This window comes from Haemaphysalis longicornis, unplaced genomic scaffold, assembly GCF_048455015.1.
Source record: "Haemaphysalis longicornis isolate Haplotype H1 unplaced genomic scaffold, Haemaphysalis longicornis Haplotype H1 scaffold_2, whole genome shotgun sequence".
NCBI classification, from domain to species: domain Eukaryota; kingdom Metazoa; phylum Arthropoda; class Arachnida; order Ixodida; family Ixodidae; genus Haemaphysalis; species Haemaphysalis longicornis.
The window spans coordinates 4,909,165-4,932,394 of NW_027526295.1; the positions used below are offsets into that span (position 1 = coordinate 4,909,165).

Genomic DNA, 23,230 nt, shown 5'->3' on the forward strand with positions numbered 1-23,230 from the left:
CTTATCTGCTGTGCCACAACATTACAGTTCTTTGCTAAGTTTCGCAGTTGCTACAAATCCTGTTGTAGAGCAAACCTTTTATTCATGTTAAAGGGGCCATTAGGACAAAATACCAGTTTCACTCACAACATTGGGTGTCTTATAGAGCCCCTACTGCTTGCCAAGCAGCGAATAATGTTTTATTCATTAAGAGATTACACAATTTAAGCCAAAGTTTCAATCCTCTCGCTAAATATGTCTCTTGTGATGTCAGCGATGATGTATCCAGGGCAGGCATTTGAAATGAATGTTGAGCACGTTACCTAGGGCTGCAGCAGATGGGGAAACCTTGCCTTGCATCCGACAAGGATGCAACATCTTGCGGTGACAGGCCTCCGCGTAGGCGACGCAACTGCATACACTACATGGATACATGGGCCTCATCATCATTCTCTCTTGGACTTCATCTGCGAAGTGAACATTTCTATGTTCAATTAACTTTTGTCATCATCAACTCCTACTCCCTCATCTATGCCCTGTGGCAAAATAAATGCCTTATAATTTCATTTCTTCGTTTACCGCTGGTCCTCTAGATGGCGCATGAATACAACTCAGGCCCACTGTCCATACTCACTTTGTTTTTGAGCGTATGTGCACCTGGCTTGTATTTCTGGCTTGTCTTTGTTACAGCATGTAGTAATCGTTTCGTGAAATATAGGGTATGCTCAAGAAATAGGGTCATGCAAGACGATGTCGCTTACGCCAATCGGCCAGTGTTGAGAAAACTCCAAAGCGCCATACTGCTGAGCAGCTCTAACAAGCATAGTGTGCACAGCACAACAGTGCACACTGGTACTTTTGTTTATTTTACATATTTTTTTCAAGTTCCATTGTTCTCCCGATTCTTACTATGATAAAATGAAAAAAAAAAAAACTTGTTTTTCAAGCTCATAAGCTCTGCCTAACAACTTGCGCTTGCTTTTGCTGGCATCAGCCAGTTGCACTGCGTCCCATAATGCGTGCCAGTGTCATACTAATGAGGCAGTCATTCCAATGAACCAAACATTCATTTTTTCTTCATGGACTAACAGGGATTTACTTTTTCGTGGCATTTACAGTGAAACCTCATAAGAACTGAAAGGTAGCTTTGTTATAGGTAGTCTACTAATAGTAACGTTATGAAAACAAATAACTTGCAACTCCTGTTGTATCCCTTACTCCATTATGGCTCATTTTGTTGCCTCGCATGACCTGTCACACTTGCTGAGGAAGTGACATGGCAACACCAAAATGGTCAGAAATGGAAAGACATTTATTCTGCACTTCAGCCAGACAAATGATGACTAGCCGTGGATCACGGCATGTGTAACTTTGCCTATGTAATTTGCTTGTGCACAACTGCTCATCCATTATACTGCTCCTTGCGCGTCGTTTCAAATTGTGGTAACCGGACAACGGTGGCGGTGGTCAATCCCACGGGATATGTCCCAGGGGAAGACGAAGATGTGGCATCACATGGCCTGGATTAGAACATGGCCAACAGTGCTGGACTAGGTGTGCACAGCGTGACCTGCTGATGATCGCACCTTGGGGGAACGGGACTTCAAGTAAAGGTGTGGTTTTCCAGGGACCCCGTGTCTTTCTTGGGAACCACAGTCAGGTGAAAGGACCCTGGTACTAGAAAATAATGCCCTGCCATTACCTCAATGTGATGAATTTTGATCGGCCCATAAATCTCAAAGAAAAAGTTTTCTGGTAACACAGGTAACCATTCAACAGAAGTATTTTGTTAATAAAGCGTACAAATTTATTGCTCCATTTTTCTGCACATCCAAAGATGGCCCAGTGTGTCGCAGTCACCGTGGCCATGGTCAGCTGCAAAAGAAGCAAAGTTTCACTTCAGATGATGGTCAGCTGAACTCTGAATTACATGCAGTAGCTACAGGGCCGTACCCAGAGGGGGAGTTTGGGGGTTTGAACCCCTCCCGAAATCGTTTCCAGGCAGCATGTAAGCAATACTTACTGTTGTTTCGGGAAAACTACCTCCTTCCCAAAATCCATACCCCCCCCCAAAAAAATCTGGCTATGGTCCTGAGTAGCTATAATGGGAATCACAAGTTGGGTGCCACACGAAGACAGCACCAAAGAATGGTTGATAAACCGGAAGGATAAGCAGTCTAATTTCGGGTTTAACACACCAAATAACACTTTCACCTGCATGCCTACCCTTGAGTTTACATTACAACTGATTTGCATGACTCAACACTCGCACACACACACACGCGCACTACTTCTCAAGCAGCTCTTAGGTGCAGCATCCGGTGGCGAATACTCCAAGCAACAAAAAAAGCTCAGATTTGTTTCTACGAAACGGAAGCCTAATCATGCTGCACCCGGAAAAATGGCCAAGCCAACAATAACTGAGCAGAAGGCTGTAGAAGATGTTCTCCAAGCTGCGGGTGGGTCTGGTGGCCAGCACACAGCATTTGATCACACGTACTAAAGGGAGCACTAGTACCAGAGGCCTTCATACAAAAAAACTGAACCCTAAAATTTCTGCTATGACCAGCAGCACGTTTAATTTATTTGCATGAAAGGAAAACAATTCAAACTTATTTGCCTTTTTACGTTATTTTTTCTTCACCTGGTACAATGCTTGAATAATTGTTTGTGGGGTTTGTGCCAAAGCTACACCTTCGCTAAAGGCACACTGTAGTGGAGGGCTCGGGATTAATTTTGACCACCTGGGGATCTTTAGCGTGCACCGAATCTCGACCGTACGGGCGTTTTTGCTTTCCGCCTCCATCCGAAATGCAGCCGCCATGGCCGGGAATCGAACTCGCGTCCTTGGGCTCAGCAGCACAACACCATAGCCACTGCAGTGGGTCCCATGATGCCTGAATGGTTTACCCAATCTCAGCTCCACCCGCTGCAGTCGATCGAGCGATCGGCACAGTAGGGAGGTAGTTTTTATGCCGATTAGCAAACTTCAACAATTAAAAAATAAAAAGTAGAAGCAGCAAATACTCAAGACTGCATAAGACAGGTGTATCGGTGTGTATCACTTGCACCATCAGGCAGAGAAATTGAATTGAAATCAATTTTGTAGATGGCGCATGGGTTGACGGGTGTCTGAGCGTGCAGAATTAATCACACGTGATTACCCCTTTATTTGTTCTTTTTCTTTCTGCACAGTTTTATTTGTCCTTAGCTTGTTTTTAAAAAGAGTGTCTGTATAATAAACTGCAGTTGTAGTAGCGCACTTGTGTTGTCCTTTCACAGCCCCTGTCCATTTTATTGCCCTCCACTGTTCGAGCAATGGAATATAAACTAGGCCAACCCGTCACATTAAATCAGTTTTGGTGAGACTGCCCTTGTACTTTCAAAAATGTTGAGGGTGCCTTAAAGTCACTTGTCAAAAATGATAGCCAACTTGAACAGTTTTCCTTTCCCTCTTTGTCACTCCTTTATCCCTAGCTCCTTAACCACCGGTGATATAGTATGTACAGAGAGCAACACACTTATCTATAACACAACTGTCGTACTTCTAGCCTCATCCTTCCTCGCCCGAAAAGAATATAAAGAAAACTACTATGGCATGGCGTTCTTAAATCTTACCGACCACTTTTGGCCTCACAGTTTTTGTAAAAGATTGTTTCCGCCGTTTTCAGAGGCTCGCTGTTACAGACAAGTGTGTGGCACATGCACTGTACTCTGTTTTGTTGTGTGCTGGGTATAGCAACGCCCCAACATTATTTCCGAGTAAGAGCCAAAGGGGTTGCGAAGTCTTTCATCGCGTGACAATCCCTAGGCTTGACTTTAGCCGTAAGAGTGCATACTAAACTAATGCCGCGACAATATGCCCTGCGAGAGACTGAAAAAAACTGCGAGAGAAAGTGAGACGAAGCAGGGTCGCGAACAATGTACAAAGCAACGTTTGTACCTTTCAGTTAAGGAACACAGATTGCGAGAATGTGGTTTTAACGTGATGAATGGCGATCGCTATAGCTCATCAATTTTCTTGGTGCAAACATTTTGCTGTAATTAAATGCCAAGGCAGCCAGTTGTCGCATCCGCGTCGCTGGCTCCCTCCATACCTAATGTGTGCTGCGTTTTCATTCGTTTGCATTCAGGTTGGGCAACCAGCTTGTCCGCGAAACACCAAAGACTGGCACTATTAACAGCTAATGTCAACGGATTCTAACAGTCACTAGATGCTGCGGTAAATTTACAATGTTCGTCCGTTTAATTTGTCCTCGCGGATCGAGTGTGAAACCTCGCGACAACAGTCTCGGGGCGGGACAGCAAAGAAGGAAGCGTAGAGGTATTCAAAGCATTGAATCGTAACAAACTGGTCGTATGTACTCACCACACTCGCCATGTCGCATCGCTGGCGATCCGTTGGTTAACCCGCCGCTGCTGAAAAGCGACGACCGCACATACGCGACAAGAAGCCGCCATGCCGGGAAAGACAAAAAAAAAGACAAAAAAAAAACACGCTTGAGGGCGCAGAGATCACGACCGAGCAGTGGTCTGGTAGCGAGAGTAGAGTACGTTGTTTTTATTGTGTTTTAAATGCAGAGCATTTTAGTAACTCACGATGTCACCCGCGTTGGCGACCGTAGTCCGCATCACTACGTAGTCCGCACCCTACACTATATAAAGAAATAATACCTTCCGGCGCCAGGTTTCGATCCCACGACTCTGCGGGCGGAACGCAAGGTACACGGCACTTTGCCGACTGCTCCACGGAGCCGACACAGAATGGAAGGTTACGCACGCGCCCTATTGGCGATGAGATCTTTGAGTGGCGCCCCCTGGCTCTGACGTCGGCTTAGGGATTCGCGCCGCTGTCGTCTGCTACACTCCGCTTGTGAGGGGCAACAGTGCCTGGGCTAGAAATCGCCCGCTTCGTTGCTGTAGTGCGTTAAAAAGCGTATTTCTAGCGACTCAGTTGTTTTGCCAGCTTCTGACGCATCTGAATAATTTGAAGCTGTATCCCCGCAAGTTTGCAACACACTAAGAGATAGAGAACAACTTTCTTCAGAGTATCGGTCAGAAGATGTGTGTAACTCGTCCTTTCTTGCTTATTCGCGAGGATCAGCGATCAGAGCTTCTTGATAAGTATTCAAAATACGTAGGCTTCCCTGCAGTATTTTTGAGATGCTCCTACGAAGACTCAACAGTCTAATACTACGTACCAAGCAGCGGCCTCTACACGCTCATCGCACAGCAGGAAATAAAGCGGCTTTCATCTGTTTCTTTCGTTGTTGTCTTGTATCAGATTAATGTTTCTTGCTTTTTTTTCTGCCCAATGCATTAATTTTTCTGCGCCGTCACCAACTTCTTATTAGGAGGTTTCGGGATGTTTGGGAGCCTCACAAAGGTCGTGTGGATATTTCCTTCATTTTGTATGGCATACATTCCCGTCTTCACAAATTGGCTTTCATTACGGCTGCGTGCAAGAAGGTGCATATCCACAGCGTGCTTTGTTTATTCACATGCAAATACAATAAGAAGGTTTGTGCTACGCCACCGCGATCGCGCCCTAAACAACGTGGTCCACAGCACTCGAAGGCGGCTTTTGTGCTCCGAATTTCTATCATAATTATATAGTTATCAAACGAACTGACTCTCAACTCGAACAATGATGACATGATTACAGTGTTGAAGGCATGATATACTCGCTAACTAACGTAATAAATAGTATACCTGCATATATTACAAGACTCGAAACCGAAGAAGAATTCCAAGTAGCTCTTTATTGACCCTTCCAGGCGCGAAGAACAAATCCTATTTTACTCGGGATGGCTTTCTATGATTTGAAGAAAATTACTTTTACTCTCTTGTCCTGGACTGAGGACCCGGCCCACTAACCAGATCGATTTAATTGTTAAACAAAGTTTTCCCCTCCTCCCCTTACTCCTCCTCCTCCTCTTGAGTGCAGTTTTCCTATAACGCATATCCGAATATCGGGAAGATGTGGCTGTGCAAAATGTTCCGAAATATCCCTCCAGGTCTTAACAAACATATATGTGTTACTATAAATTTAACAAAGACGTGACTCTTTTTGCTCAATAAACCTCCATACTGGTTAGATGCCTGGTATAGAATCAGAACGCGCGTATATGCACACTGGGTTATTTGGAACTCAACCTACAGTTTTTGCAGTCTATAGTGCACGTCGGCAAACTTTCATGCCTTGAAAACGTAAAGTGATGTGACAAAACACGTTCGAGCGTTCGGCAAGGTTGCAAAAACTGTTTTACCTTACATATGATTACCGGGAATCGTGATGCCTTCTGCCAAAGCCGACAGCCCTGAAGGCCTAGAATTTGTTTTGGTCTTCCATTTTCGCTGTTGTCGGTTATTAGCAGCTGACTGTTCCTTTTGTTCGAATGCTTACATGAGAAGCTGACGCCTAGCTCCGACTCTTCGCGCTCCGCACAGGACCGGCTTCGCAAGGAATGGGGTGGCGCCGGCAATGTTTCTCCCGGAGCGGTATCCAAAACTATACTTTAATTGACACCATGAGCCCATGAGCTAGTGTATGCGATTTTAAGCCTATTATTATGATAAAAAGTTACCCACACGCCAATTCTGGTGCGGACAAGCATCAGACGTTGACCGAGCGCAAAGAAACAGCAGGGAGAGCGATCCTGAGTGAAGCAGACGACAAATGCAAGAATCCCTAAGCTGACGTCACGGAGGCGCGCTTCGCAGCGCCGCCTGTGTTCGCGCTCACCGCCAATATCCTTGACTCATTCAACCGTCGGCCACAGGTGCGCCCTCTCCCCCGCGTCCTCCTCGCCTTCTCTCCGCTCGCAACACCTTCTGTCGCCGCGTTCGGTTCGCGTTCATGTGGTGGCGCGATTTCGGCGCTATAACACTCTCTCGCGAAGGGCATTTGATTGGATTGGATTCGATTGGATTGGCTTGGATTGGGTTGGATTAAAGTGGATTGTGTTGCGTCATAGCCGCGCCACGTTGCGTCGTAGCCTCTCCACGTTGCGTAATAGCCGCGGCAGGGGGTTCACGGCACGTTTCACGTTTCACCATCGACTTCATCGACAATGTCTACGCTGGAAGACAACAATTACAAAAACAACAACCAATAAGTAATCCATAAGACTTGCAGGCACGCCCCCCGCGGATATGCTCTGCATTTGATCGTGCCCCTCGCGAGGGGGATGTTTTGATTTTTTTTATTGTGGAATGTCGCAGCGGCGAAGCTCTCGTGCTCGGAAGCCCCGGGTTGCAGCAGACGCAGCCAAAAAAAAAAGCCCTTCGCCGCCGAATCGCTGGTTCCGCTTGGCTAAATGCAGCCGTTTATAGAGCACAAATCTCTTCCTGTCTTATAAAAGAATACTTCTAAACCTTAATTTAGACTTAACATATAGTACAAGTTGTTTGCTGGACTAATAATTTATGCACTAATAAACGTTCTATTTAAAAAAAGTATTTTGATCAAAGTAAAGATGACGGCCGAGTCAAGCCAAGTTCGAAAATCACACGTCCATCAGCCACCATAGCATGGCCGCCCTCATGGGGTTTGATTGAAGCAGACCAATTTTTATAAACCTCCTTGAAGCAGACAACCGGCGGCATAGACACTAGCGCCAGTGACCCTCTAGTGTATGTTAGTATGAAACTATGGGGCAGAATGCGTTCAAGAAAAAATTTTTTTTCCACATTGACAAGTTGTTTCAACCATTGCTCACGTTTAGTGAGCACCACGTTCACACGCTAGTGAAGGCGAAGTTGCCAGCTCAGCGTGTTCATGCTGGGCAGCGACTTCTCGCCCGGAACCTCCGACCTTGACGAGATCCCCGCACTGCACTCCATCGCTTCGCGAGAGTGCTTCATGCCATGATCGGCAGCCCAAACTGGCACGCCAATGGTGCGCGTCTCTTCTCCCTCACCCATTGCACATGGCCCCACACCAACCGAGTGCTGGGTGGGCTCAGTGCACAGTTGTGACTGCGGAGAACAGTAGAAGCTCTTTATTTGTGTACAAAAGGGAACGAAAGAAAGAGGCTGGTGCAGCACAGCAGCATGACGGAGGCCCTATGAGAGAGATGATGACACACTATGGAAGAGGAGTGGCCAGGAAGTTGCTCAGTCGGCCCACTTGCCCAAGACATCGCTGTCCCTGAAGATGTAGAACTCCTGCACACAGAGACAGCCCAGCAGGGAAAGGGCTGAGCACGACGACAAAAACAGCGCAGCACTGCAACCATGGCAGCCGACACTTGCAGCTACCACTGAGTTACACCATCCAGAGCAGAGAAATATAGATACCGCAAACTTAGGGAAAATGCCCTTTTTTTGTTTCTAGAGTCTGTATCAAGCCTGTTCAACATTTAAGCATGAATTAAGGGAAAAGGAACACTATAACCAATACTTTATTGTGCCTATTTTGAGGTTCCTGCCTATGTGGGCTTTTTAGCAACTGAAAATGCCGTTTTTGGGTTATATATTCCTTTTCAGGGTTTTTTCGCATGCACGTTCCCCCATAAAAAATTGCTGAAGCTTCCACTCACACGGAAGGCTTGAATGGAAAAGCTGCTGTAGGTAACAAAGTTGAGCTTCATTATCGTTGTGGTGTCGTGGTTGATGTCGGCAGCATAGCATTTCAATAACCTTAAGTTGAGCAAGGCCAGAGTGAGCTTGTCGTTTTTGTAGCGTAAGCTACACTGGCCGAGGATGAGCAGTTTCGCGTGGGCCATGAAGGGCCATTCTGCGCAAGTGCGAGGAGCATTGGATTGGTTTGGATCGGATCGGCTTGGATTGTGTTGGATTGAAATCCAATCCAATTGGAGTACTCGTGTGTAGAGAATTGAGTCTGCACATTCGCCGGTCTGCGCATTCCAGAGGAGTGACGTTATAGCCACAGCGGATGCACTGGCGCCGGCGCGTGCCTAGCTGTGCGCCTCTGTTGCACCATAGCCAAGTCTGACGTTGTGCCGAGCCGCTTGATAGCCGTTTCGCGTGGCTCCTGGAGAGCCGTGCTGCGGGAGGAGCCATGTGCGAGGAGCAGTGACTGAACTGGACTGGACTGGATTGGTTTGGAAATCGTTTTTTAGCAACAGTAAGCATGATAATCAGCTAATCCTAGACAACCAGGAAAGCTAAGAATAACCAGCTGAACCTTAGCTCACGCTACGTATATCCTGGCATAGCCGAGCTAAGCCACTGCTACTTTTTGTTGACGTTTTCGTACACCACTCTGCTAGTGCGACTTATCGTCTCTAGTGGATGCTTTGCACGCCAAGCCCCTTGAAGCGCGGCCTCTTCCTTGGCCATGCACATGTATTCGCAGCCGGCCCACGCAGAGTCAATGATCACCTACAGCAACTTCGACATTCAAGTTGTGGCTCTTCTAAGGTACACAGTGCGTGCATGTGGCACAAGATCGAACGAATGAGGGAGTGTACACTATGACATGTCTTTCTCGTTCCAACAAGTGTGGCCATAATATGGCAAACGCTGGAGTTGTTTTGTGGCCAATGTAGGCCAATCTCCCTAAATGCGAGATTGGCCAACTGTTCTCGCTTCAGAAACCTGCAACTCGGTTTGACTCGTGCTGTTTGCAAGGAGGTGACGCTGTAACCCATGCTTGAGCTGTTGCAACTTCGCGTTGAGCTACGCCGAGAAACTAAACTAGGCCACCAGAGGCCCGAACGCATCGACACCGCAGCCAACATCACCGCCAGCTGTCCACATGAACTTTTGGTTCTGTGCTATTCTGTCGCGATGTGTCCGGGTATCAATGGCTAGAACTTTCCCCCACATGCCCAGTCCACCGCTAATGCAATACAAAAGAAGTGAAGACGGGATTAAATACAACAAACTGCGCATGTGCCGCTCAAGGGGAAAACCGTGTGAACATCCGACACGTGAAAGTTTCAAGGTGCAGCCAACCATGGGGACATAGCCGCCAAGATGCAGCCAAGAAGCAGCACGAATGGGAAAAAGGAGGAACGGGAGAGAGAGGTTAGAGTGGGCACCTCCGTGCCGGGCATCTTTCAAGGTCGTTCACAATCTAGCACCAAGGGTTAGTTGAAAATATTCTCACCTGCTGCCTAGTGTTTTTGATCGGCATGAAGAACACAGCTACTAAATGGTGTTATTTCCAGCAGCTTTGCTGGGCATCCCATTCTGCACGACAGCAAGACTCAATTTTTTTTAGAATCTGGACTTCACTGCACTATTCGTGGTGTTATCCACCAGAGTTGTCGTCAAGGGGCAGTCACCCATTGTGGCTGCTCCACCAGAGGCTGCTGTTGCCCCCTGAGAACTTTCACCACACACACTTCTCGGTTATGCGCAGCTTTTCAGCGGAACAGACCACGCTACACTTGACGCAACTTGGCCCATTCGCGTGCTTATTTCCCGTTCTCAGCGGAAAGCACTCAGCAGTGGGCAGCACTCTAAATCGGAGTGCGGAGCTCATTTTGAAGGTACGGGACAGGTCTGCCGCCACACCCGAAGGACCGAGCCATTCTGACAGAGCCATTCTGAATCTTACAGCTGTCTCAAACGTACGCCATAACGTTCCTGGATAATCTGCGGTGGAAGAACTTCCAAAGGTTCGAGCACCAAACATTGATATTGCAGATGGAATTAGATCATGGAGCGTTCCAAAGTACAAGTACGCTTCCGCCAACTTCAGTGGACGTTCAGTGTTTTGTTTTTGCACCCAAATATTGACTTGAAGGATCGTGCCATAAAACATTCCAACGGCTGGATTATCGTGGCCAAAAAACTGTTATTGTAGTGCTTAAAGGTGTTGTGCCACCAAATTTGTTGCTTGTGCATTCTTTGTTGCAAACATTTTATAATTCGTTAGAAAGCATGATACATGCTCTCACATGCACATATTCTGAGTAAAAAATATATTATCGCACGATTCATGTGAACAGGATTCGGTTTCGGTTTCTGGGCGCCGATTCAAGCAGTGACGTCACAGTGTTGCGAGGAGGCTCTGCTACGTGTGTCTACCATGCGGCGCTGCAGTACGTTGCGACTTTACTGCGGCGTCTGCTCCCCCACATACATGCTTCACCACGGAAGTAAACACGCCGACTCGTCACGTCAAGCCGCGACAGCTCCGACACAGATTCTTTGTCTGCATCCGAGGATGCAGACAAATGAAAACCATGGATATGCAAACCATGAAAATGCTAAAAAAAAAAAACGCAAAAAAATGTTGCCCCAGCCGCAAATCGAACCCTCAACGTTGACCGCGCGGGCGCAACGCGCGAGACCATTGAGCCAGTGAACAAACGGCTTCACGCCGGGATAAAGCCGGTGTACTAGATGGAGGCCCATCCTTGGAGTCGTACGTCGGTGTTTACTAGCTAGTTTACAGAATTCCTGGCTTGTAAACTCAAATTTCTTAAATAGCGCTTGCGCAGCAAGGTTCCGCGAAGCCCCCGCAACAGCTTGTCGCCATCAACTCTGCTCTTCTGCGAAAGCGCTCGCAAAAATAAGTGTGCCCGGCTGCGACTGCGATTTTGCACTGAAGGGATAGTGCTTGCCGTACTTTGGTTTTACGTTTTACGTTAAAAACCTTTGCCGATACTGATCTCTTATTACCCAAATTACCCTACGTAACTGTTCTTCTGCACGAAACTGACCTTATATTTTCTACAGGCGAGCCGATCGCACACGCATTCTGGGGTAGCGGCGTCGCCGAAGAGCACGGCCGAAGCGTCGAACGCCAAAATACGGATCGCATTAGCGCTAGTGTTGAGTTGTATGGGCTTCATGGAACTTACTGAGTTTATTACCCTCCAGAAACTAACAAAATAGAGCCGCGTTCATTGCGGCACGAATGCTGTTGGGGCGCAGTTTTCGCTTCTCGGTCGATTCCCGACGACGCGTCGTGCGACCAGTCAGGCGACCGGTTTTGTTGGCGTCTTCAGTCGGCGAGTCAGTCACACTACGGCAACTGTCCATCGGCCGACGTGTTTGTGTCGCCGTCGGCGTAGTGTGACAATGCGGTCTGGTAATTCGGCAGTTGGCCGATGGTTTGGCGACTCATCGGCGTCGCCGTCGTATCGGCATAGTGTGTCGATACGACCAAGCGACCAAACAAACTGTGGTAACTGGAGTTCACGTTGACGTCGCTTGAGTCGCTAAAGTTGTATGATGTCACAAACTTTGCTATGCTGGCAATTCACTGACGTCATGGTTAGTGGCACTAGCGATGGGTCCCAATTTCCAGAAGAGCATTTAGGTAATTTTTAGAAGCGAATTAAAATATATATTAAGCACTTCGTGTTGAGGGTCGTTGCATGCAGAGGAAGCCTACAGCAGGCTTTTTACAGAGTTAAAATTTGGTGGCACAACACCTTTAATCACCCAATTTTCACGTAAATTTGTTAAATGAAGCCTCTTGCATGGTGCATTTCACAAAGAAAATAAAATTACTTCCCCATAGCACAAGATTTGTCCGCTGTTTCCGTCGTTTTTTCCTTCCTTCCTTCAATTTGTTCTTCCTTCCCTTCTTTCTTTCTTTTTGTTTCCCTCTCTTTGAGAAAATACACAGCTGAAGTAAATACGAATTGGGCCTATATACGCGCGTAAACTACGTTTTAACGCCCATATATGCCTAAATGACACTTTGCAGTGTTATAGGTGCCCGACACCTTGACTTTTTTGTACCTTAACTTCCGGTCTTCAATAATAAAGTTGCCTCGGGAATGGTCGCTTTAAGGTGCGCTCAAGTTTTCACGCACCCTCCGTAAGCCATTTGGAGAGAACATTGGTGTGTGGACGCATCTCTGTAACAGTCTTCACACCCAAGATTACCACGAACAAGGCTGCCAATGGAGATGCTGATATTTTCCCCCCTGTGCATGCCTAAGCCACTGCGATGCAGCTTGCACGAGCACAAAGAGGCTTGCCTTGTTCTCAATCTCGACCTTGGTGCCGCCGTATTCAGGCAGGAGGACTTTGTCGCCAGCCTTCACGGAGATCGGGATCGTCTGGCCAGACTGCAATAGCCAGGGCAGTAGCGAGTTGTAGAGAATATAAAACAAACACTTTTACGCAATAAAATGCACGCGTTCGATTTCTAAAATGAAGAGTTTGTTCTCCGCAATGAAAGTTTAGTTGCTAGTCTGCACTTTCCCTTTCTTCTACACTTGTTGAAAAATTTTCATAGCTGCACAGTGTTCCCATTCTCCACCTTCCAACCTTTGCAAGATTGGAGCAAGAGGCTTTGATCCTGCGCAAAACATAAAATAGGCCAATGGCAGTGAAGAGCCAACCAGTAAACTCCCGCTGCCAGAATTCGTTTGCGTTATGAGAAATCTGCTTTAGGCATACATTTTTTGCATTGTGGATGTCGCATAAGAGCAAACTTTTTGTCCGTCTTAACCACAGGATTTGTCATAACCGAGTTTGTATTGACGAGGGTCTACTGAAATTATGTTTCAGTCGCACACCAACTAATCTTCAGGGCATGATGAAGTTGCCCAGAACACCACCAAGATAACGGTCATAGTTATGACTACTTTGCAGTCCACTTTCTCTTTTCATCGAAAAAACTCAAAGGTGGTTTTCGGTATTGCACAACGAAACAAGCAGTGTAAATCATGCAGCCAGACTAGAAATTCGTCAGCCATTTGTAGCAAGATGCCCGCCTGTGCATAGCATAAAATTTTTTGACACCGGCTGCCATTGTGAGGAGGCGATTGTTGCTTGTGCTAGCCCCCCATGTGCTCCTAACCTGCTATTCTGTGGTCAAATCGCTCACGGATGAACTGCCTCAATTGCTTTCTTAGAAACTGGTCAAGGTTTGGTGGAAGAGCACGCCCCATTTTCTCTGATGCTGCGCAGGCTACCGCTAGCCCGCTTCATGCCCTGGGGTTCAAATAACAGCACCACATGTCTGAGGCCGGTACACAAGGGACAGGTGTCATCCCTGACAGGTGATTTCAACCACTCCTAACATTCTAAAGCTCTGTTATGTTCTACAGCCAGAGTGCTGTGCAGCTAAAACAAGCATAGTGCGCCCAGTACCAACAGCAGTGTGAATCGGTATTTCTATGTTTACGTGCGTTTTCATAACTTTCGTTGTTTACCGCACCGTTCTTACTGCTGAAAAATGAATATGCATTACACTTAAGCGCAAATAGGTCGTTCAGAAAGCCTATAAGCCGTGCCTAATTTGTGTTTGCTTTTCTCGTCCTCAGCCAATCGCACAGGTGGGCTCATATGACATCATAGGTTCTGTTGCGGGAAATGAGCTGGTGGGTCGCATGGCCATTCCGTTTTTTCCTAGTTATGTAGCTTATTTAAGCGAAGTGTGCGTTAACAGTGGTGTCAGTATGATTCTATCGAGGCAATCTCTCGAATGAACCGAACTTCTGTTTAGAGGGCCTGGACGGCAAGTCGCAGCCTGGGTATCCCGGAATAAGGATGCCCTCAACCGGGCAAGTGCCCTGCTATCAGCACTTATGCTCAATAAATGTTTATTCTCCTCGTCCTCCTCTCCTCATGGCTCCTTTAACGTGCGCCGCAATCTCGTACACATGGGCGTTTTTGCTTTTCGCCTCCACCAGAAAAGTGGCTGCCACGGCCGGGAATCGAACCCGCGACCTCGTGCTTAGCAGCAGAACGCGCGAGCCATTGATTGAGCGACCGTGGCGGGTTATCGATGCATAAGGCAGTTACACAAAGGTGAGCGATAGTGGCATGGGGTTCGTACTGACAGGCTGCACCTGCAACAGCAACCAGATGGCGCAGCAATTAGTTTTGGCCACTGCTCTCGCGGTCCGTAAAGTTAAGCTCATGGCTGTACTATTGCGACACATTGAAATGCGAACAATGGAGTGCGTCCATGCCGCGCATCCCGGTGACGGGCCACGCATGCGCAGTACGAACAAGTTACGAGAGTTTGTGTCCAACCTTGGTATGGAAAGACCATCGTTCGGCGTGCCAGCATTTTGGGTTGTCTTGCCACCGCATTCGGCACCCGCTCACGCGATCATCTAATTTCAGACCTACACTAAGTGAAAACAGCGCACACAGCTACAGTAGTCCCTCGTTAACTCAAAGTCGTAAAACGCACCGAAAATTTCGAGAGAAGCGAAATGCCGAAAATTTGTGGCCAAGTCACTGAAACAGGAGCTAATGTTGGTAACGTAAGCGCCACTCTACAGGGAAGCTTTCGCAATAAAAGCAACAAAGTTGGCAGGACAAACAAATTTTATTACTGCGCAAGAGAGAACTGCGTGGAGCTCGCCAGTTGTGCGTTCGCACCTGGTCCCAGAAAAGCTTTCTCAAGCTGCATCGCATCAATTGTTGGTCGCCACCACTACATTCTACCTTGTTGCGAAGCAGGCACAGCATCTTTGTTGTTTCTGTCGTTGTCGGCACTTCTCCAGGGTCCTCTTCGTCCTCATGCTCAGCTGCATCATCCACAGCACTCTCAACGATGTAGGCATCAGACAGCATTCCGGTTACAGGAACATCGACCTCGTACAGCATAAACTTGCCGTTCACGACCGTGTACGGCGCTTAGTGGGAGCGAAGTGTTAGCACGGAGACCTTATCAGCTGTCTGTAGCGCAGTCTTTGCCTTGTGTCCTCTCTGTCGACATTTCAAGCAGTGCGCAGTCCCACGAAAAAACAGTTTCGAGATAAAGGTGGGGGGTGGGGGGGCAAATACATAGCTCCTGAGAGGTAATTGCACGGGAAAAAAGTTTCGAGTTGACCAATATATCGAGACATCAGTTTGAGTCAACTGCATATTCCTGTTTTCTTTTTTCTTTTTTTTATTTGGTACCGAGCGCTCAACAGCGGATGGGAAGACAATGGCCTTTCCACACCAAGGTTGGTCACGAACTCTCGTAACTTAATTTGCTCCTGCTGCCCATACGCGGCCCGTCGCCAGGACGCGCGGCATGTACTGAAAGCCACGCACTCCGTTGTTCGTATTTCAATGTATCACGATAGTACATGCCGGCTTTCGGACCTTGGTGCTAACGCGAGCAGAACAACAACACAAAACATTACTCTCAAATGCGATAGGGAGAGTGGCGCCCGGTGGCCGCTGGACGGTAACTATTCATACATATTTTCCGGCTCTGGGTGGGGACCGCCGGAGAGGTGGAGTTCATTTTCGCTCATAGAAAAAAAACGTGAGAACTGATCATTCGTTTTCCAAAAGTGAAATCAATGACGGAGTGTACCCGCGCTGAGCCGCGCGGAACACCCTAACACGCGCTCCGCCGGCCAGTCGCACTCACGTCTGTGCGGCCTCCGGGTCCGACGGCGACGACGGTAGCGCTGTGAACCTTGGCCTGTGCCTTCTCGGGAATCATGATGCCGCCCTTGGTCTTGGCCTCCGGCACGAACCGTTCAACCAGGATGCGGTCCAGCAGCGGGATCAGACGCTTGCCCACGCCAGCCTGCGACCAGAGAGTGGGGCTTGAAGCGGGGGGCCTCGCACGCCACGACCATTTCCAGAACGGCCGCACGTGCGCACGCGATGCTACTGCCCGGAAGCGCCAGTAGAAAGCACACAGCGTCAAGAACGCACTGATCGTGTCGAACGTGGCTCTCTGTGTGCGCGAAGCTACTTACCATGACTGGACTTTAACGGTGTGCGCTAACTTGAGGGCGAAACGCGAAGTTTCTAGAAACCGTAAACCTAACGGCTGCGAACCGGTGTATGCTGGTTGAAGGGCGACTGCGGCGAGCACATGGGTTTCTTATCCAACACGGCGCATGCGCACAACAGCAGACAACCCATTAGCCCCGCTAAAAAGAGCAAAAAATTTGAATATAAAATATCAGTCGCAATAATTTATTTTCAAATTAGTTTTAAGATTAACTAAAACACATTAATTAAGCAGTGCTGAAACATTATTTTGTCTCTGGTAGTTTCTAGAACGTTTAGGCCCCAGAAGAGGATAACTAACAACATTAAGCTTATTGCGAAAAATACTGCATCAAGCTGACATTTACTTGACACATACTATAAGTTTATTATTTTTAAATTAAAACATACAGGCAGATTAAAAATATATACAATTTAATTTAGTGTTTTGGCAAGGGAAGCAGCCTATGCTGTTTCGGGGCCGCAGATAACAACTTTCGTTTTTTTTTTCCACCTTTGCCAATCGCACTCGCCAGTTGCCGAAAGCTCCAGAAGCAGGCGACGAGCAGCGTGGTTCGCGGCGAGTCGGGAGACCAAAGTTTGTCCATTTTTCACGTCGTTCTGCTAAAAAAGTGAGTAGAGCAAACCAAGAATGCCTCGTAGTTCGTCCGCTCTGTGATGTCCGGGGGCTAGCATCGCCCGCACTTTGTTTTAGCTTTGCGTAGTACGAGATCTAGCCCTAAACCCACGTGTAGCAGGCGACGTAGTGCCGGCGTGCCGGTGCTCAGTGAGGTTTCCGGGTGGTCACTTGGCGGTTAGTAGGAGTGGTGCGCGGGGAGAGCAAACGCGCGTTGCTGGCGTGCGACACTGAGCTATTGCACGAGGAACGCCGCGCTGCGAGTGTCTCGTGCTCGCGTGAGGCCATCGCGCTCGCGGACCGCACGATGCAGCTCGAGCGCGGTGGTAGCCAGGGATGAAGGGAACTACAACAGGCGGTCCGCAGTTTTCAGGATCGGTGAGAATTTTAATATATCGAAATCATGACCTGATAGCCCAAGGGAAATACTATTAACGTTTTTGTATGCAAAGGCGGTGGCTTGTGGATCGTGGGGCAAATAAGAGAGGGCTTTTCCCGTCGTCCTTCCTTAGTCGTCGCGTGTATGAGTTTTTGCAGTATGACCCCGCTTGCGTAAAATTGTGTTTTAGTGAAGCAAATGGAGGTTCCGATGGCTGCATTTTCACCAGCGCTTTTTTTTAAGTTACAAACCCGTGGACTAGACTAACCTAAGGGCGGTTACAACAGGAGTCGATCTTTTTTTTTTCCGCTACGCACGCTTGTGCGATTTTGTGGAGTGCCGTCACGTGATGCGCTTTTTTCCACGGAGTGGTGAAGTCCTTGTTACACACGTTGTGGACGACTTCAAGGACGTAGTGTGGAAAGCAGTTCAGGCGAAAGAAACGCGTTGGGGGAAGGCCTCTTCCATGCGGCTACCTCACATTACCCTGAATAGGCAGCCGTAGTCCGAGGTAGAAGGGGAACGAGGGTTTGCTGCCCTCCCATGTCACAGGGTTTCCACTTGAGGGGCCATGCAGACAAAACGCAAGTTCGGTTCGTTCGAAAGATTGCCTGGTTAGAGTCATACTGACACCACTTTTAATACACACTTCGCACAAATAAGCTGACGGAGAAATGAAGCGCTAGGACACAGGGACAAGCGAGTGGGACACACAAGGCGCTTGCCTTGTGTGTCCCACTCGCTTGTCCCTGTGTCCTAGCGCTTCAATTCTCCGTTATGTTATATCAACAGGCCCAAATCAGCACCCTCGTGAACAAATAAGCTATATAATTCGGAAAAAAGGGAATGGCCATGCGACCCAATAGCTTCCTGCAACAGAACCTATGATGTAGAACCTACATAGGTCGGCAAAAGCAAACGCAAATTAGGCAGGGCTTGTAAGTTAGACAGACGAGCTATTTGCGCTTAAATATAACGGATATTCATTTTACAACAGTAAGAATGGCGGGGTAAGCAATGAAAGCTACGAGAATAGATGTAAACTTTCCTGCTCTACACGGACTCCAAGGAAGCCGTGAGAGAATGCGGGAAAAATAACACGCGTAGTCCAGGAGGCCTTTGACAAGTCGGCCGCACAATTACAATTCGCTGGGGCCCTGGACATAACGGGATACCGGGCAACGAGGAGGCACACAAGGCAGCACGGGAGATGCTTTCCAACCCCGATAATTGCCAGAAACCCCCGTCACGACCGACAAACGTCTTCCCCGCTCTCCAAGTGTCGACACCTCCATCTTGGAGCTGCTGCCCGACGAGTTGGAAAAGGAAGGGTATGACTACGAAGAAGCTATTGCCAAAGTACGTGCTGAGCGACGTGCAGCGCTTCGGCTTCGTCTACCCGAAGAGGATGACCCTGTTCCATCCGGCTATAACCGGTGGGCAACGGTCACAGTCTGACGCATTTGGACAAACACTGCCGTAACGCCGCACATCATGGCACGCTTTCGTCTACACCCCAGTGACGGTACCTGCAAACAGTGCAGATCGCCTGACAGCCAACAGGTCGCTGACCTTGACCATCTGCTCTGGAGCTGCCCTGCCTTGAAGGACCAGAGAAACCACGCACATGCGCTCATTCCTCCTCCAGTCTGGCCACAAATGCTGTGGGAGTGGAGCCATCTTCCTTAGGGTCTACAGAACACAGGACGATGGTCCTCGACTCTCTTCTCATATATCTTCGAGACTGCACAGGACCACATTTAGTCGGGACACTCTTCCTCCAACTCCCTTCCCCCATCTCCCCCTCCGATGACAAAGGTCAAGGCACAGAGTGTAATTAGGATTAACAAATACATATCACAACAAAAACATATAAACGTAGAAGTAGTGGTGCACACTGCTGTTGGTACTGGGTGCACTATGCTTGTTTTAGCTGCACAGCAGTCCGCCGCTTTAGAGTTGTCTTGCACAACACTGGCCGATTGGCATACGCGACATCTTACGTGGTATTGTTTGTTGAGCATAGCCTATGCTTCACAAAACAATTACTTTCTGCCGTAACAAAAACAATCCAGGTGCAAATATGGTCAAAAAGAAAGCAACAGCGGACAATGGTCCGCGGCTCCGTATGGTAGTGCCATCTGAGAGGACTGTCGGTGTGCAAGGCTGCAGAGCCTAAGGGTGCACTGGAAGTTCGTGTGAATGCCCGCCCTTGTGACTTCCTGGCAGACGTCATGAAAACGCGCTATTTGGCAGGAAAATAAAAATTTTAACACAAATTGATAGATTTCTCGGTGAAGACGGCACCGTTTGGTGCAGGGCAAGCGGTGGGGGCACTCCAAACCACGAAATCTTTCGAATGAAACGAGCATATTTTGTCTGCATGGAAGCCTGTGTCCTCCTTTTGTGTCACTATGGGATTCGTCCGTGTAAGGTGCCCGCTCATTGGTGTTTGCCAACAGCATGGGGGCGTGCAAAACGCATACAGGGGCCTGACGGGGCTTCATCGCCCCTGTCCTGCAAGGGTCCCTTCTCTGCTCCCGTTCAGTGGCCCCCCCCTAGAGGGCGTGCCAGGTTCCTTGAAAACGGGGTCTTAGTGTTTTGTTTGCACATATTTACGCTCAGAAGGTGCACCTGAACAGTGGGGCATGCCCTAGAATAGGGAACCATTTGTGCCACCTAGAGGTCCCCAACATGAGCCAAACTCTTGGCACACGGGCATCGCTTCCGCCGGAAGAGCATAGTGCTGTCTGGGCAAGGCAAACCAATCTGACTGGCCTAATAAGTGCAAATTGTAGTGGCCTCCACCTGTGGCCTTTCCTTCGAGCATGTATGAGGGAGTGTTCTGAACAAGTGCATTAATCCCGCCATGCCTATGCATGGGGCATTTGCAACCAACACTGTGCACCTAATCTGGGGAGGGCGTACCTGGTTGTGTTTCACTTCCAATACTCCTCGCAGCAACAGCATGCACCTGATAGCTTTTCAGCTTCGAGCAGACTGCAACATCAGAAGTTGCGATAATTGCCATGCCAGTTGCAATGAGGGTGGCCGCTGTGTAACCAAAAGATGGCAGCAATAGTAGTTCACTGTTTACAAGGCTGGTGCTCCTTTTAAGCGTATGGTGCCACTAACTTCAGTCAGCATCGAGCAGTGACAACCGATAATTAAATTCGGCTCGCATGCAGCGCACCAACCATGTGTGTTTTCACTGTGGGATCCTTCCTCATGGCGATGAGCATTTTGGCAGCTTAACTGGGGGAAAAAAATTAACAGACCTATGCGGAGGTTATGTACATTACGTCTACCACCATCCCGGAGATTTTTTTTTTTAGCCTGTTTGAGTAAGTTCCTTTCTTTAACTCTCTCTCTTTTTAATTTTTTTCCTCCTCCATGTTTGCCCTTTCCTCTTGTTTTTTGGCGAGCCCCTGCCGAAATGAAATCCTGTGTGCGCCACTGGCCATTGTAAGGGGCTGTGCACTGCATTTTGTTGCCATGCTGCAGCGTAGCTTTCCTCCTCTCCCTTCACCAAGCAGCTGGCCACAAATTCCATACTTGAGTATGGCCCGCTCTTGTTAAGTTAGTTTGCTGGCAGCACTTAGCAGCGAGTGGCACCTCTGGCTTTTACGGCCACAAGCATAGTGGTCCTGTTGTCAGTGATGAAGAGAGATGGGCAGCAGTTCCTCTCACTTGCACCTATTGTTGAGGCGACTGTGGATTGAATCTTTGCAAAAATCAATCCTGGCATTGCTCGTGGTCTGTGTACAGAGTGTAGAAACAGGGCTGGAACGGCTGCGCCATTGAGCGCCAAACTAGTTCACCTGCGCCCTCCTGCGCCGATCCTCTATTGCGCCAAGCTCGCTTATCAGCGCCGTCCTGCGCCACAGATTCCAAGTGGAGCTACGAGATGGGACCACCGAGATGCTCTGTGCCTGAAAATGTGGCTGAAACATTGTGTTTTCGGTTTCAATGCGGCTATGGGAGGTGGCTTTTGCTTGGCTGTAAGACTGCAGGGACTAAGTGCCTTCTCCGCTTTCACTTTAGGCCTATTTGTGTTGCGTTTGCACGGTTCAGTTTTCCAGTGCCGGTCGCTGCACCACAGTCAGTGAAAGATAACCAATGAAAGGTTGCAGTTTATTAAAGGGGGACTTTACTTTTGTCATTCCTTCTGGGTGAGCGTAGCAGCATGCATCGAACAAGGAGGGTCTTGGACGCTTTTCCCTCGCGTTGTAGTTCAATTCGCCTTTGAGGTGAGGTAATTACTCAATTTCGCTTAGCTTTGCTTATGTTGGGGAAGGTCCAGCATTAAGTATTCCTTCTAACCTGCTCTTGTTGTGTAGTGTATGGCACACGTTCGTCGACTCGCAAACCCGTGATGGGCGAAGGCAAAGCTACGTTCTGCTTTGCCAGCAAGGAAACCGCTATTCGGTAGAAGAAAAATGCAGGCAACCGCCTTGTTTTACGGAATGCTACCGTGAGTTCACTTGACACTGCCAGAAGTGGTGGCCCGTTGTCTGATAAGGCTGAAAGTTTGGCTAGTTGGTATTGACTTAGAATCATTTTACCAGGAAAAAAAGACAGGCACTTAGAGAAGCCGTTGAGTGTCAAAAAAGACGAACAACTAGCCTTGCTGACGGCGGATAAAAAAGGCGGTTTTGTTGTTATGCCCCGTTCAGTGTACGAGGAAAAAGCTAGTCAGGCACTCGATAGAAACTTTGTTGCTTTCAACCGGCAAAAGACCAATTGAGAAAGAGGCAGCTAACTAGTGGGGACAAATGAACCTGCTTCCCCTGCAAAAAAAGGCATTCAGGCTGCAAAGACGGACAGTTCAAAAATATTCTTTTCAGTAAAAACCCACAAGGAAGGGTTGCCCCTTAGGGCCACTGTTTCTGAGAGGGGAGTCATGGCAGTTTATTGATTGATTGATTGTAGTGTTTTAATGCGCCGACACAACGCAGGCGATGAGGCGCGCCGTAGTGGAGGGCTCCGGATTAATTTTTACCACCTGGGGATCTTTAACATGCGCCGAAATCTTGTACACACGGGCGTTTTTGCTTTTCGCCTCCATCAGAAAAGCGGCCGCCGCGGTTGGGAGACGAACCCGCGACCCCGTGCTCAGCAGCGCAACGCCGCCTTAGCCACTGAGCCACCGCGGCGGGTATGGCAGTTTATTCAAAAGCACTTAAGCAACCTCTCCATGGAAGACCCATTTCGTATCCGCAATTCATTCGAGCTAGTAGTATTTTCAGCAAAATCAGGCAGCACTGGAGCTAACTTTGCTTTCTCTATAGACGTTGAGGATTTATTTTATAGTGTGCCTCAAAGAGAAATGGTTGACACAGTGAGGACTTTAATTGAAGAAACTGGACCAATCACATTCCAGAATGCTAGCGGGTTGTCTGTCAGCGATTTTATGAACCTTTCAAGCTTTTACCTTGAACCCACCTGTGTTTCCTTTAATGACCGGTACTTTGTGCAGAGGGATGGTGTGTGCGTTGGTTCGTGTATTGCCCCTATGCTTTGCGAAATATTTCTAGCGTACTGTGACAAACGTATCGGAGCGTGCCTTGACCGTAGTATCGTGAAGTGTTTTAGATATGGGGATGACTTCATAGTTT

General features: G+C 48.2%; 2 protein-coding genes across 2 annotated transcripts in view; one reads left to right on the top strand and one right to left on the bottom strand.

Moving 5' to 3' along the window:
• Positions 1-7,967: 7,967 nt before the first annotated feature.
• LOC144168703 (10 kDa heat shock protein, mitochondrial-like) lies at positions 7,968-16,739 on the bottom strand. The gene is made up of 4 exons (XM_077697639.1): positions 16,581-16,739; positions 16,244-16,405; positions 12,894-12,983; positions 7,968-8,148 (listed from the first exon to the last, which is right to left on the bottom strand). Exons 1-4 carry the CDS (start codon positions 16,581-16,583, stop codon positions 8,098-8,100), a joined length of 306 nt encoding a protein of 101 aa, XP_077553765.1. The 5' UTR covers positions 16,584-16,739; the 3' UTR covers positions 7,968-8,097.
• A 331-nt stretch (positions 16,740-17,070) lies between these two features.
• LOC144168701 (heat shock protein 60A-like) overlaps positions 17,071-23,230 on the top strand; it is a 32,167-nt gene continuing 26,007 nt past the window's right edge. Inside the window, exon 1 of the mRNA XM_077697638.1 lies at positions 17,071-17,228. The gene's annotated coding sequence lies outside the window, so the exon portion shown is untranslated. The remainder of the gene's footprint in view (positions 17,229-23,230) is intronic.

Bases quoted from the DNA above. Each gene is read 5' to 3' on its own strand.
- LOC144168703 (XM_077697639.1), bottom strand. The intron at 12,984-16,243 runs GTGAGTGCGACT...TGGCTATTGCAG, and splicing joins GACCCGGAGGCCGCACAGAC to TCTGGCCAGACGATCCCGAT. The intron at 8,149-12,893 runs GCAAGCCTCTTT...CTCTGTGTGCAG, and splicing joins AGGTCGAGATTGAGAACAAG to GAGTTCTACATCTTCAGGGA.